Source organism: Xylaria bambusicola (assembly GCF_022495145.1).
Source record: "Xylaria bambusicola strain CBS 139988 unplaced genomic scaffold F5B22scaffold_33, whole genome shotgun sequence".
Lineage (NCBI taxonomy): Eukaryota > Fungi > Ascomycota > Sordariomycetes > Xylariales > Xylariaceae > Xylaria > Xylaria bambusicola.
Genome location: NW_025953586.1, coordinates 140,437 through 154,947, shown reverse-complemented (window position 1 = coordinate 154,947; position 14,511 = coordinate 140,437). Strand labels below are relative to the sequence as shown.

Below are 14,511 nucleotides of genomic sequence, written 5' to 3'. Positions count from 1 at the left end.
GTAGGACTTACATAGTACTTATGTAGGTACCTAGCTGATGCCAAGTTTTAGGTATGCAGTTGCGATTCGCTTCCGAAGTTAGATGCTTCTAGAATTAGGTAATTCGATTAGTCCCCAGGCACATACATGTTTTATCTGTAACAGCAAGCCTTCCAAAGATCAAACCCGAACTAAAAGCAGGTAGGCCCATTAGTACCTACCTAGGTATATCATGTATGAGATCACCCTTCAATAGCCGCCCACTAAAACTCACCCCCATCCCGCCAGCCCGTAGCAGCTACCTAGGTACCTACTCCCTTCCTATCTATCTCTCCATGGACTAAACGCCGTTATTCGCTCCAGCCCGCGTGCGTGCTCTCATAAAATCCAAGACATGTCTCCTTTGTTAAAAAGGTAACCTTCCACTCCCAACCTTGCCCGGCGCACAGCCGTGAACTTGGCCACAGCAATGTCGACAGCTCGCCTGACTTTCTTGTATCCCCATCTCTTGCGAGCTGCTCGCCTAGCTGAGTCCACGGCAACACAGCCCGCGAAGACCCGATATCGCACCCGGCCCCGTCACTCCAGCCAGTACAACACCCCTTCGTTTTCCACCTCCGCACGACGCCGCCAGGCACCCTTTGAGAGACATGGCAGTGCTGTTGAGCCCTTACCAGTTGCTCCCGATGTCGTGAAACTGCCCAAATCCGACACGAGCGCCGCTCCCCGGCTGCCCGATCCGACCCCGGACCCATCGCTTGACAAGACTAAGAAAGGGTCGGCCGAGAACGGCAAAGAGTCGGATGCGCCGCAGCAAACCGACGACATTCCACCTAGCGATGCGACTAAAGAGGCCACACCAGATGGCAAGGACGCGGCCTCGACAGGGCCCCCCAAGGCCACCCCGGATGAGACGATAGAGCGTAGCGGGCCAATGGAGGCAGTCCTTCACATGCCGCCTCCAAACGAGTCACAACACCCTCACATATCTAAGCCCACCTACGTGCATCATTTCGATAGCTACACGCTCGTGAAACAGCTACAGGTTGGCGGTTATACCCAGGCCCAGGCCATCACCGTCATGAAGGCCATTCGGGCACTCCTGGCGCAAAACCTGGATGTCGCGCAGGAAGGATTGGTGGGGAAAAGCGATGTCGACAACGTAGGTCTTGGGGGATGTGGAAGACTTGTTTCACATCGCTTACTTCTGGCTTACAGGAAACGTATCTCTTCCGCGCTGCGTGCTCCGAACTCAGCTCCGAGGTCACAAACAACAGAAGGACTGCCGACGAACAAATGCGCCAACAACGAACTCAATTGCAACATGAAGTCGACATCCTCAGTCAGAGCATGTCGCAAGACATCATGACGCTCAAGGATGATGTCAAGGGTATGTTCAACGACCGGAGGATGAATGTGCGAGAGGAACAGAGGAACATGGAGAGCGCTGTAAGTAAATTACTCATGCTACTTTGGTCCGTCGTACATAGAATTAGCTAACTTGATCACCAAGATTCAAAAAATCAATCTCAAGATCAGCGTTATTCTAAACAGCGACTCAAGATCCGAAATCGAAGGGCTGCGCTGGGTGCTGATCAGGCGGTCTGTTTTAGGAATACTATTCATGGCAGTCCTAACCCTGACGACGATTCGGTACACCACATATCTCAGCCACGAGAGACAGCGGGAAGCGAAAGAGAAGGCACAGCTAGAGGAAGAGCAGAAGAGGACCGGCGGCAGAGAAGATCGTGCAGCGCCCATAGATGCGGCGGCGATCCTGGCGGCGAATTGAGTGAAGAAAATAAAAAATAAAAATCGTGATACCCTTGGATATAGACAGGCAAAGCGGTACATATAGATAAAAACAAAGTTGCCACTAGTAGTAGCAACGCTTTGGGTCAATAGAACACCTTTTTGAATATGTAATGATGTGATGATGTATCTTCCGTTTCACCGTCCATTTTTCACATGGATCAAACAGAGAGCAATGTCCTTCCAAATCACGCCCGAACGCCATGCAAATAATGCCCCTTACCGCACCAAGACCGAATCCAATTCAATCCCGCGCCCCTAACCCCTATCATCCCTCTTCTCAGCAGCAAACTCCCTATCGAGAGCCTTCCGCAGCCTCTCCTCCTGCCTCTTCCAGTGCCCGCCTTCCTCGTAATCTCGGCTGATCTTCAGGGCGCTGCGCAGCCTCTCGCTCTCCTTGATCTTAGCGTCGGCGAGCTCGTGGACTTGGTGCGACTTCAGACCTTTCTTCGCCCCGGCGCTGCCAGACTTGTTGTGATTGTTGTTGTTGTTCATCTTTTCGCGGAGTTCGGTGCGGAGGGCGTCGCACCGGCGGTCGATCTCTTCTTCTTCGATGCTTGGAGGGAGTTAGTACTTATGACCGACCGGCTTAATGATGATGGTCTTTTCGTTTTCATTCGTTTTTTTTTCTCGCTTTCTTTCTTTCTTTCTTTTACTTTTTCATCCCTTACTTCCACTAGCTGGGTAGTTGGGGAATATAGGGAAGGGAGAGAAGCAAACGACGTACCCTTCGTCCTCGAGCTGGTCTCGTAGCTCGAATACCTTGACTTCGATCTCGCGCTTCCGATCATGCTCGAGAATCCCCTTGTCGGGCTGTCGCTGGCGGTGCTTCAGATGGTCTAGGTCGCGGGGGTATGGAGCTGCTCGGTCGCGGTCGCGAGGCCTCATGTGCGCGAGGTTGCGCTGCACGTAACCGGATGTGCCGCTACCTCGTGGCGTGGACAGTCCTACATTGTCTGACATGACTTCGATGTCTATTTGAGGCTTGGGGAGGGATTGATGCAATAGTTGGCGGTGGTAAGAGAATCAGATGACGATGTGAAAGATATCTAAGGTATCGAGACCTACCTAGGTAGGTGGTGATAGAAGCTGTTAAAGACATAGTACAGGGGCTCGCAGTGTACTTACAGGGTACTTAAACCAGTCTTAGGTGGCGGGGTCCCTGGGGATAGGTAAGTCTAGGTATTATTTGCCCCGCGGTGACATAGACTTTCTCAATGCCTGCCGCTTGACTCATCTTATTTACCTGACTTAAGACTGTAGAAGAGCGCAAGCGTCTCATCTTGTATTCGTCGGACTTCATAGCTTCGCGAAATCATCTTCTTTTGTTCTAAGAACTGCTTGAATATATCAAAATGCCCTCCTTAGCTCAGCCACAGGCTGGCCCTGCGTCCGACGCCCCTCCCACCTTGCAGTTTCCGCCCATCACAAGAGATCACATATTGAATTGCTCATATGATTCCTGGTTTCAAAAGTTTGTAACTCTGGGTGAATCTATGAAATACTGAAGAACTAAAACAATATTAGATATCGGGCGTCTTGTATAAAGTCCAGGATTATTCCGTTATCACCAGAGTTCGTCGAGTATATACGTGAGGATGGCATCATCCTTGCTGATGAAGATGAAACTGAGTCCGATGACGAGGAGTGGGAATCTACTCCTTCAACTTTTCGACCACCTATCCATGAAGTCGAATCCGACTCGGATAGTGACGACGAGGATGAGCCTCCAAAAATGCCTCCAAACAAGAGGTTTCCTGACCTACACCAGTTAATCAAGGATAAAATCGCTGAACTGGGCGGTGCTGTTGCTCCAAAGCTCAATTGGACAGCGCCTAAAGACGCCACTTGGATATCACCACACCAAAATACTATCAAGTGCACATCCCCTAACGACGTGTACCTGTTGCTAAAGAGCTCTAACTTCATCACTTACGACCTTGAACATGCGTTCGACGATTGCACACCGACAGCCAACTCAAATATCAGTCAACCGCCCTTCAAGCCAGTGTTAGTCCTAAGGTCGTACTTCAACCCGCACACAGCCATGGAATTTCGCTGCTTCGTCAAGCACAGGAACCTCGTGGCGATATCACAGCGGGACCTCAACTACTTCGAGTTTCTGCAGCCTCTCAAGGCCGACATTATCGCAAAAATCTACCAGCTCTTCAACAATAAGCTGCGTTATACGTTTCCCGACGGCAACTTTGTCTTCGATGTGTACATTCCCGAGGGTGAAGACGAGCCCCTGAGCCGGGCGAGGCTCATTGATATCAATGCATGGGCACCTCACACCGACAGCTTGCTCTTTGGATGGCAGGAACTTCTAGATTTAGTAGTTCCAGGTCCAGTACTCGGCGTCGTGGGCGAGGAAGGGAGCAAAGACCAGAATGGCAATACAGACAACGAAACAAGTGACGAGGAGGAAGATGACGAGGACTATACCCCTGAGCTAAGGCTGATCGAGGAAAGCGACGCAGCGGCGTATAACCTCGCCTCGCCGCAATATTCGGCGCACAAGCTCCCCAAAGACGTCGTGGACGCAAGTATGTCGGGAGAAGGTGGCATGCGCGAGTTCGCGAGGAGATGGAGGGAGATGACTGGTATGGAAAAACCCGCGAACTGGGAAACTAGCGGCAACGACTAGGGTTTACATCTATTCATTGTATTAGTTATAGATAGTAGGCCTTGAATCAATTTGCATGAGATCATATCCCAGCTTGTTGGCGGGAAGACATCCAGTTCTCAACATGTGTGTTCGATCCAGGGTAAAATGCATAGTGATTCGCATCGAATCGGATATGGCCAGACCCAAGTTTACTTATCTCTATCAGACTAGATATATAAAAGCAATATCAGATCCATATGAACTCCTCGAGTTCTTGGCACTCCGTCGCATTCGCAATCCATTTGCGGCATGGCGCGCGGGATAGGCAGAAAGGTTGCAGTTTGGCGTCGCAATAAGTTCTTCAGCCCTCTGAGCATGGAACCACGCATTTCAACGCCACAATCCCTGTCTTTGCCTAAAACGTAAAGCGAGTGCGAAGCTGGGACGTCGCTGATTGGCTTGTTCGTTAACAACCCAAGTCTTCATTTAGACAACTTCTATGTATGTAATGTAATGTATCTTGCATCGAGAGAAATCATCATCGTATTGGAAGATACGGTTTACGAAGGAAAATGCAGCGGCTCGGCGTCGGTCCATTTGGATACTGATGACGGAAGTGGCTCTGGCATGGCACTATGTGCCCTGACCGAAGCTCTGGAGCTGCGGCTCGAGGACGTGGATATAAATGTGTCGTTGCCAGTGATATATATATATGTATGCGATTAGGCTTCTTGATAGGTATATGCCGTGCTCATTGTCTTTCTTGAATAATACCCTCACACACAATAAATAACCTGGTACCTATCGGTTCACTTTCTGAAAGTTATCCAACCCAACCATAGCCACGATGAATTCAACCACGAACGAAATACCCATCATTCCCTTCGGTCCAGACGCAACATGTACCCTCGAATTATGCCCGATCGAGTACTCGATATTCCAATACCGGCCGTCTCTAGCAGCTAACACGACCTTCATCGCTCTACATTTCATCCTCATGCTCGTCCATCTCGGCCTCGGACTACGGCTCAAGCACTGGTGGTTCTCGGGGGCCACGGTGCTCGGGTGCGCCTTCAATGTCGTCGGTTACGGCGCGCGGGTGCTGCTGTGGCAGAACCCGTTTAGTTTTACGGGGTTCCTTTTGCAGATTAGTATGTCTCTCGTCCATTTCATTTTTTTCTGATACGTGTAATAGGGGGACGGATGATGTAATTAGAGAAGAATGGCGGAAATGTGGAAAAGGAGTTGATCTATTTACATTGCTTACACCATGATGTTGGATAGTCTTCGTCGGCTCGGCTCCCGTGTTCTACTCCGCGGCCATCTATGTAACGATCACCAAGACTGTCGAGAAACTCGACGAGTCCCTGTCGCGGATTAAGCCGAAGCTGTACTATGTGATCTTCATCATATGCGACATAGGCGCCTTGACCCTTCAGGCTGTAGGAGGGTACGTGATTATCGAACTATGAGGGGTGATTCGTGCATCGTTACACTGCTCCTATTCCCACTCCTATCCTTGATCTACACCGTTTCATCTTCATCATCGCTATCGTTTTCCTGTCCCTTCCCCCTCGTATCCCAATCAACGAACAAATAGAGTCATAATGTCAATTTCACATGAACCATTGAGTCTTGCAAATAGCAATGTCACACTAACTCAGTCTCTGCTTGATTCAGTGCCGTATCAACTGTCTCGAGCGGCTCGAACGCAGCCGGAGTCGACCTCGCTCTGGCCGGCTTAATATTTCAAGTCGTGACTATGTTAGCCTTCGTCGGGCTGCTAGCAGACTATCTGATCCGGTACTTCCAAGGCAAGCCTCTCGGAAGCATCAGTCTGCGACTGAAGGCGTTTCTCGGCTCTCTCAGCCTTGCCATCCTGCTTATCCTTGGGCGCTGTGCTTACCGCGTTGCTGAGCGTAAGTTTTTCTTTCCCTTTATCACCTTTATATCAATTCTGCCCATGTTATTTCGCTTCAGTTCATATTCACCAGGCAGGCTGATCGACTAATCCTTGTTCGAATAGTCAGCGAAGGATACAGCGGAACTTTGTTCCACGACGAGCCGTTGTTCATCGGTCTCGAGGGCGTGTTGATCGTTCTCGCTGTCGTCGCGCTATCTATCGGCCACCCGGGTTTTGTATTCAATGCCGACCAAGCGAAGCTAGGCGAGTCTTACCAGTCTTCCATGTCTTCGGGAGGTGTGGAGAGTGGGGTTGAACTTGTGGATAAATACAAGGGAACTAGTGAGTAGACCTTGAGGGAGATATAGGTGAACATAGGAATAGGGGAAATAGGGGCTTATTATATGTATTTGCCTCGTGAAGGCGGCAGGCTGAGGAAAGGGGTTTGTATCTAAGTTTTCTTTTTCGATAATTACTTTTCAGAATAAGATCTGGTTTTCCATAGGGTGAATCTAATATCGCTGTATAAATTTTTAAAAAGACAATATAGATCTAGCTTCAAAACCGATATTTTCGTCATAAGATATACAATGCAGAAGTATTGTCGCTGCCTATGATAAAGGGGTATACCAATAACACCACCGTCTACTCCAATTCCATTTCAAAATCCATTTCAAAATCTATATCCTCACATATCAAATCATTGTTTCCATGTTCATTATTATTCGCCCCGGGGTTTGTCGAACCAGCCTTTGTCGGCCCGGGATCATCTCTTAACTTCGACTTCCAGCCCGCGTCTACTAAAGGAGAATCACCCCGAGTGGTCCACCGCTGCAGCCCAGGCCCAGATATGGTTGGTATCCCCCTCGCCTCAGGGACTCGGGTAACGCCAACTGTGCCCCCGGGCCCAAGTGACGCCTTCGCCAGGCTGTATACGATAACAATTGTCTCAGCCGAATGTGTGCGCCGTATAGCATGCACGTCATCCCGCCATACGTGGCGGTCCCTTTCAGCTGCGAGTTCCAGGTGTCCGAGGCAATTTATCCAGATCAGCAATAACTCCTTCGCTACATTAAGGTCCTTCAACCGCGATTCCTTGGCGTACCAAGCCGCGATTTGCTCTCCGGCGTTGAAAACGTTAGAGCTGTTATCGAAGTATCCCTGATGCCTCAACCCATTGAGACCGGGTCTAGGAAGCTGAGGTTTTAGCGCTTCTCTCTAGATGGGGCGGTAGAGGTAAGAGACAAGGGGCGTCGTTGCGGCAGTATCCTCCTCATTGGCACCATCGCCGTGGCCGATAAGTAAGCGGCGTGGATCGCTGTATTCGAATCCAAACCGAGCCATAATTTTCTCAGCTTGAAAGAGGTCTTGAAGATCCGGGATAGCGCTGATATAGTCGGCCCGGAGGAAATAAGCGTGCACATATAGACGTTGGAACTCGAAGCGCTGCTCGTCAGATGTAAAGGGGAACAAATTTTGGTTTCGGCTGCTATTTTGGCTGCTATCAAGTTTCATCTTGTTTTCGAGGGCCGACCTTACCGCATCCATTGCTCTTAGTAAGCCAATTAAAGAGATACCAACGGCGCGCTCATCCACTGGAGAGATGGTCATTCTCGATTTTAGGCCTTTCAAGAGTGACAGGCTGCATTCGAGGCACGCTTCACCTAGAACTTTCGATGCTTTAATTATAGAATGGCTCAATATTTTGGGAATATATGATTCAACATCTCGACCGAAACTATTCGACACAAAAGGGATACCGAAATTAGCTGGGTCGTTCTTCGGTTGTTGGTCCTGTTGGAAGGCTTCCGCAGCAAGCAATAAGGCGCGCGTAACTTCTTTTGGATATGGGCTGTTAAACTTAGCACAAACGGCGAAGTAATCAATCGCCATCGAGAGATCGACACACGCCACTTGCTCCCGTGATATTCCGTCTCGAAAGAAATGCCACGGGAGCTTTAGGTACTCATCGACAGTCAAGACCTGAGCTAGGACAAGTTTTACGCGAACCTGGAGAAACAAAATCTCATTATGCACTTCACCAGTCTCTAGTGAGATGAATGAGAGAATTTTGTACAGCGTTGAAGCCATGTCCTGCTCGATGTTGAAACAGGTTCCAGAAATATGGTCCAAAGGGTAGGATGCATCTGGGGGATGTCGAAGCCATTTTTCAAAGATTTCGAGCGCGAAGATGACGAGAATCACCATGTAAACTTTTCGGGGGGGAGTCCAGGGAGGTGCTGACGAGTAGGTCGATATGCCGAGCTGTAACACATTCATGATCCGAACCAAAGCCATAGCATCCGATACAGCAACTGAATTACGTAACACTGTAAATAACTGGCTTTGGATGGCGTCGAGGGGCTCCTTCGTAGCAAATATACTGGAAGGGAAGACCCGAACGACTAACGGTGGATGTCTAAGAGCTATAAGTGCAGTCTCTCGCCTTAGTTCAAAAAGCAGGTGTGCAAGGAGAAGAGATCTGAGCTCCAACGGTAGGGGCGTTGAATCCGGCTTGGATCGTTGTAGCGCGTCAAGCATCTCCAGAAAATGAGGCGTAAACATTAGCATGTCCGCGAAGCGCGACATGTGGCCTGATGTTATTCCTTCGAGCGGGAACGCTTGGTATAGTATCAAGCTGCAGAGGCGTAAGACTCTGTTGGATTCCATCGGCTTTGGTTTTAGCCTCGCTTGTATCCATTCGTGAACGAGTGGGTGGACGGAGACGATTCTATCCTCGCTCTTGGACACGAGGGAGAGCGATATCAAGATCCCTAGAGATATCGTCGTCTGGGCACGACTCTGAAGAAAAGAGAGCTCATCACGCTGCTCGCTACTTAGTTGCCGAGTTGTCCCATGAGTTCCAACCACCCATGGTCTGATCGCGGAGGAGTCGCGCAGGATTCCTTCTGCAACACCCGATCGAGCAAAGAAGCCGAGCAGTTGAAGAAGTTCGGCTGCCTCGGGATGCTTTTTCCTAAGGTACGCTAAGGAGATCTCTCAAGTCGTCATTACAGATTCAGGATATTCCGGCCGCTCCTCTTTGAAGCGTAGAAGAATTTCCCGATCTGAACGCAGCCTTAGCATTTCTAAATACTCAGCACAGCTGAACGGCTCGTTTTCGCGTACATATGCAGCCGCTTGACTGATAGCAAGGGGGAAGCCATCCAATTCGGACACGATTTTCTTCACAATAGTGTGCTCAGGTTGCTCTCTAAGATTCTCAGCTGTGACGTTCTTCTGGGGGGAGCTGAGGCGAAGAAAGAGAAGCTCCGCCTCAGCAGACTGCGGCCTCTTCAGCTGAAAGCCCCCGTTAGAAACTGCACCAATGGCTCGCCTGTCCCTGGACGTGATGACAACACGGCCGACACCGTTTGGAATGAATGGCTCAACATCAACAGCTATCGTATCGTAGTTGTCTAGGACGATTACCCAGTTCTCGTGGGCCTGTATCCACGCCTTGACTAGAACTGTATCATCCCCTTCTCGATCATGGGATTTCACGAATTTTTGGGCATTCTTGTCGGATAAAGCGAATTTTCGGTATCGTCCGGCATTTTGCCGGTATTTTGACAGAAGCTCGTCCCGTGACCCTGCATTAAACCAAAAGATTGAGGCATGAGACCGTTCACGCAGCCTATGACACCATTCTGTGACAAGCTGTGTTTTTCTGAGGACATCGTCAGCCAGCCTACACAATCCTATTCAGGAGGTGCATTCTATACCCTACACCGCCGAGAATGACTATGCGCGTCTGCGTGTTTCGATCCTGTACCAACTTGACATCATCATCAGAGTACCAAGAGTTAAGCAATGCCAGTTCGGTATCCCTGCCAGAGAAACTATGATTCTGTATATTCTGGAAGCCGGACCTGTTAAAGGCTGATAGCCAAGCCATGGACGGTGCTATTTGACGCGTCAGCCGAGTCTGGTCCCAATATCTCCATCTTAACACACCGTTAGTACGCCCTCAACATTGGAAGAAGCAGTCCATGACGCAAGTCTAAGTAAAGTGTTAGCTTTAAAATGATTTACATTTGCAGCGAGTGGACTTGCTGTAGGGCTCGTGATTGATATCCAGCCGCCGGTATCACATCTCACGTTCCCGTTAACTGTTGTCGTGGTCTAGCTTTGCGAACCAATGTAAGTTGAATATGGTCCCGGGGATGTGCTTGCGCTTCGGGCTCGATAAATAGAGAATCGGGTAGTCAACTTTGAGTTCAAATCAATCGGGTTACTATCACTAGCACCCATAAGCCTGGGGTCTATTCCCCTTCTTGTAGATGAACTAAATAAGTACCCGGTGTATAGTTTGGTTCGACTGTTGGTATGATGTCGTAATTCACCTTCCGCCGCGTTCCGAATTACAACAAGGGCAGAGATTTGGACCTGGAACTTAATTCTATTCACAATACAATGATCTACTAGGACTACAAAAGTCCTTAACTAACCAATTCCTTCTTAACTTTAGTGGCCAGCTTTGACTTTGTATACAACTGGACTGCTAGTCCTAACCGCTTAGGTCCTATTGGCTTGTTTTATAAATTAAAGTCTGTATAACCTTATTTTCAATATTGTCAGCATGTCTTTCGAAGATGATGAGCAGCCTGCAATAGTCTACATTGCGCCCGTAGCAAAGGCGAACTACACGCTCAGCTTGTACACATGTGACATCAATTCAATAGGTTGCTAGAATCACCTCCCTTACTACAGTCTATGTTTAAGAACATAGCAGGCGTGCACATCTAGTTCTGCACAGGGTATATCTACGCCAGAGGCTGTCTCACCTACATCTATGGTGATAACAACTATAAGGAGTAATATATTAAAGCACATGGAAAGCTAACTTCAAACTCTTTTTAGCAGACCCCTAATATTTACGTTCTTCTCCCTTAAGGTCATCTGACTGTATATGTTGAGTGGCCATTTGAAGATGTTTTTTATATATACATGTGTATGTGTGTGAATACATCAAGTTCAGGACCACCTATGATGCTTGGGATTAAACTAGCAATGGATAATAGCAGAAATTACACTAATTAAAAATTAAAGAGAGTAAACCACTCCGCGTTACTCAATATGAACTGAACTTATTCTGCTCACTGCAGCTACCGAAAGGTTTTAAGAAGGCAGGTGTAAGTTATCATGTAAAATATGCTATGTTCTAAACTTTCTATTTATACACTGTTGTATGATCTTCTTTCAGTCCTTGCTCTTAAACCAAATGATTAAACGAGGCCACAAAGCAGGTATAGTTACATATAATATATAATCCACATTCATTTTTACGGTTAAAAGTACTTTTACGGCTTTAGTGGACCATAATATCGTGAATAGCACTAGGTTCCAGGCCCAAATCTATGTCCTTGTTATAAAGGTTCTTGGCCACCAGATTCCTTCCTGGCCTTGGTGGCTGACCTTGCTACTATAAAAAATTGTATGGTATTTGCCGGCCTCTGCTGAACTTCGAAACTTCAAAGTTCGGGATGTCCTATGCTAGCGAACTCCGTATAACTTCATATTTCGTATGTTTCACAGAGGGTCTTTTGCAAGTCGCGCGCACGTTCAGCCGTAGATGGGTAACAATTATCTATCTAGGAGGATCATCATGTTATCACTCCGATGCTTCAAAATCAAGGGATGAGTACAAGAAGGAATTTTTCCCCTCCAGGATTCTAGATCTGTAAATCAGATCTGGCCTAGTTGTGTCAGTCTATGAAACTGATAACAATAGATCTTCTTTGTCATAAGTAGTCCCAGGGGACATCATATAGTCAGACGTTGACTGTTGTGCGAATCTAGAAGGTGAGGAATGAAGGTATTCAGACTCCTTCTGACTAGACATGCCGGATTCTTCATTCCAAACCACTTTATGGGATGGGATAGTCAATGTAATGAGAACTAGCTATGGATAATTATATCGGTATTGCTGGGGCAGTTCCGTCGATAGCGTAAGCACTTCTCGAATCCTGACAACGCTGTAGGATCTGTTATTTCTAATCTAGAACTTACCAGACCCAATCACATGATGCATCCTATCGTGTTACAGATTGATTGACTGCATTCCCAACAGAACGGGTATGGGTCATACCGACCAAACTGAGCAGCACAGAATAATGCCACGTATAATATCCAAAGCTCATTTGAATCCCAGAAGATGCCATCGACAATAGACCCCGTGACATAGGGCTTAAGAGACAGTCAACACGCTCATATGTAAAGCCGGGGCGCTGGTCTACACGAAGTATGTGTATCGGCATTGCGCTTTCGGCACTTCGCAGCGCTAGCGCTTCAACTACTAAGCTTGGCTTTGCAACGTTGGCATGCACAAGTTCGCTTGCTCGCGTTGTGTTGCCAAGTTTCAAAGACCCATCAACTCACGGCACCGAGCCTGGACATCTTCAACTGCTTGATTTGACGGAGGATCGGACAGATCCTATACTAGCGCAGATGACCTTTCCGTTAAAGAAGTTGGTAAGATGCCTCCTCTGGATAGACTCTGGAGTAAACGGTTTAGATACCTAGCTCGTCAGGTTGACGACAGAGAACGATTTGCAAACAAGGATTTCAAACTGCTCGTTGTGGTAAGTCTCCAGCCATACCAATCGTGTACGCTCATACATGGTATTCAGCAAGAGGAAGCTGAGCCCTGTGTGTTCTCGTTCTCCTTGACACGTCAGGCCGGGTCCTCTGACCAGCTGCCCATATCAGCACTAGTCTGTCGAGTCCTGGCATCCTTCGGGTCACTTTGTAGTCACGCCCGAGGTTGTAGGATATACGAGTGTGCTAGCTACATATGCTTTGCTGTATTCACATAAAGACAAATGTGTGGGGAGAAACAAGAAATTCGGTGTTTCGGGGCATGCATCTAGGCGGATAGATGTGGGACATGATAACTGTCTACTGTCTCCACGAAACTAACTTGAATATTCACAGATACCTATCACACGAGTGGTGGGTAGACGAAGAGTTGGAATGATGTGTGTTGATGAATGAAATGCCCGCCGATCGAAGCCGTGAAGGGGTTACTTCGAATTTATTTATATAAATATCAGTTAACTACCTAGCCCATGACCAGTCTCCAAATTTCTAAACTTTATCCTAACTTTGGGTAACCTAATTCGCTCATATTGCATCATTTTGCGGCTCAATGGTGTACAGTAGGTAGGGATCGCCCTTCTCCAATCCCATAGCGTACACTACGTTAGGTGTTACACTACACATATTTGGAGAAATGACAACATGGATCATGTTCAATAACTACCTAAGCTCCTTGGGTGATGATAGTGACCTAACATATAAGAACTCCAAGATCGTATATATAATATCGAATAAGTGAATAGGTAGGTATTTACAACAGCCCACCTACTTCCAGAAGTCAAGTTACATCTGCGTGCATAATAATTGTGCACGACGGACGGAAGATGTAAAACCATACATAGCAGACGTGATGCAGATCGGCTTCCGGATGAGGAAGGGCCGCGCCCCGCTTCACAAAATTCACAGGCCGAAACCCAGGAATTACAAATGGGTTATCTTTCGCCGTTGTACCTTGTAGAGCGTACGCCACAAAGTTGTCCGTCTCTTCAGCTTGCAGCCATAAAACTTCAGTGTAGTTAATAAATAGTAGTAGGACCAACTTGGAGTTTCAACCAGGTAGCCTGGTTAAGTAGAAACCTGGAGGATGATGGATGAGTTTATCCACGACTTCTCATGTGCTCGGCCATTCCGACTCCTCTCACACACACACACCCCTTCAACAACGCCGCGACATCTTCATTCTACTTGCCTTTCATGGCTCCTTTAAATATTGAATAACTCGCGTCGGGTCAAGGGCCGCAACTCACATTTACGAAATGTGCGTGTGTGGTGCCTACTGTAGTGTACTTAAGTAAGTGTGCAGAATACCTATGGTGACTGACTGAGTCCACAGTTCAATCCACCGACATTAGTGTAGATAGGCTATCAAGGATGTGTACCAAGTCCTACTTAAGTGCTGAGACCCGGTCGAGTGACAGGGACCGCACGAGGCTCATGCAAAGAAGAAATAGCAGCACTCACACTACTTGAATGCTCTTGTTTCGAAGCCATGAGCTGACTCCTCCAAGGCTGCGGCGATCGTTGAGCGCTGACCTATCACTACCCCTTTCAGACTTAGTAGCTGAGTGAGCGTGCTTAATCTTTTGCCTACCAGGGGCTAGCCCTCTTT

At 47.9% G+C, this 14,511-nt stretch overlaps 5 protein-coding genes across 5 annotated transcripts; 3 read left to right on the top strand and 2 right to left on the bottom strand.

Annotated features, from left to right (window-relative positions):
* The first annotated feature begins 179 nt into the window (after positions 1 to 179).
* On the top strand, positions 180 to 1,910 carry F5B22DRAFT_291988 (uncharacterized protein). The gene is made up of 4 exons (XM_047970426.1): positions 180 to 285; positions 343 to 1,141; positions 1,198 to 1,428; positions 1,493 to 1,910. The coding sequence occupies exons 2-4, from the start codon at positions 449 to 451 to the stop codon at positions 1,769 to 1,771; spliced, it is 1,203 nt and encodes a 400-aa protein (XP_047829047.1). The 5' UTR covers positions 180 to 285; positions 343 to 448; the 3' UTR covers positions 1,772 to 1,910.
* A 31-nt stretch (positions 1,911 to 1,941) lies between these two features.
* Positions 1,942 to 2,840, bottom strand: F5B22DRAFT_291941 (cwf21-domain-containing protein). Its single transcript, XM_047970423.1, has 2 exons — positions 2,519 to 2,840; positions 1,942 to 2,347 (listed from the first exon to the last, which is right to left on the bottom strand). Exons 1-2 carry the CDS (start codon positions 2,752 to 2,754, stop codon positions 2,050 to 2,052), a joined length of 534 nt encoding a protein of 177 aa, XP_047829046.1. The 5' UTR covers positions 2,755 to 2,840; the 3' UTR covers positions 1,942 to 2,049.
* Positions 2,841 to 2,923: 83 nt separating this feature from the next.
* Positions 2,924 to 4,651, top strand: F5B22DRAFT_291952 (D123-domain-containing protein). The gene is made up of 2 exons (XM_047970424.1): positions 2,924 to 3,265; positions 3,319 to 4,651. Exons 1-2 carry the CDS (start codon positions 3,147 to 3,149, stop codon positions 4,436 to 4,438), a joined length of 1,239 nt encoding a protein of 412 aa, XP_047829045.1. The 5' UTR covers positions 2,924 to 3,146; the 3' UTR covers positions 4,439 to 4,651.
* A 70-nt stretch (positions 4,652 to 4,721) lies between these two features.
* On the top strand, positions 4,722 to 6,784 carry F5B22DRAFT_291926 (parasitic phase-specific protein PSP-1). The gene is made up of 4 exons (XM_047970422.1): positions 4,722 to 5,550; positions 5,684 to 5,849; positions 6,080 to 6,318; positions 6,426 to 6,784. Exons 1-4 carry the CDS (start codon positions 5,247 to 5,249, stop codon positions 6,650 to 6,652), a joined length of 936 nt encoding a protein of 311 aa, XP_047829044.1. The 5' UTR covers positions 4,722 to 5,246; the 3' UTR covers positions 6,653 to 6,784.
* F5B22DRAFT_657616 (uncharacterized protein) lies at positions 6,785 to 10,200 on the bottom strand (the record flags this gene model as incomplete). Its single annotated transcript, XM_047980061.1, has 4 exons — positions 6,785 to 7,499; positions 7,548 to 9,263; positions 9,318 to 9,972; positions 10,028 to 10,200. 4 exons carry the CDS (start codon positions 10,198 to 10,200, stop codon positions 6,948 to 6,950), a joined length of 3,096 nt encoding a protein of 1,031 aa, XP_047829043.1. The 3' UTR covers positions 6,785 to 6,947.
* Positions 10,201 to 14,511: the final 4,311 nt, after the last annotated feature.

Coding starts and splice junctions, on each gene's coding strand:
- F5B22DRAFT_291988 (XM_047970426.1), top strand. CDS start 449: ATGTCGACAGCTCGCCTGACTTTCTTGTATCCCCATCTCTTGCGAGCT. Junction 1,142..1,197: donor GGAAAAGCGATGTCGACAAC/GTAGGTCTTGGG, acceptor TCTGGCTTACAG/GAAACGTATCTCTTCCGCGC. Junction 1,429..1,492: donor AGAGGAACATGGAGAGCGCT/GTAAGTAAATTA, acceptor TTGATCACCAAG/ATTCAAAAAATCAATCTCAA.
- F5B22DRAFT_291952 (XM_047970424.1), top strand. CDS start 3,147: ATGCCCTCCTTAGCTCAGCCACAGGCTGGCCCTGCGTCCGACGCCCCT. Junction 3,266..3,318: donor TATGATTCCTGGTTTCAAAA/GTTTGTAACTCT, acceptor AAACAATATTAG/ATATCGGGCGTCTTGTATAA.
- F5B22DRAFT_291926 (XM_047970422.1), top strand. CDS start 5,247: ATGAATTCAACCACGAACGAAATACCCATCATTCCCTTCGGTCCAGAC. Junction 5,551..5,683: donor GGGGTTCCTTTTGCAGATTA/GTATGTCTCTCG, acceptor GATGTTGGATAG/TCTTCGTCGGCTCGGCTCCC. Junction 5,850..6,079: donor ACCCTTCAGGCTGTAGGAGG/GTACGTGATTAT, acceptor TGCTTGATTCAG/TGCCGTATCAACTGTCTCGA.
- F5B22DRAFT_291941 (XM_047970423.1), bottom strand. CDS start 2,754: ATGTCAGACAATGTAGGACTGTCCACGCCACGAGGTAGCGGCACATCC. Junction 2,348..2,518: donor GACCAGCTCGAGGACGAAGG/GTACGTCGTTTG, acceptor ACTCCCTCCAAG/CATCGAAGAAGAAGAGATCG.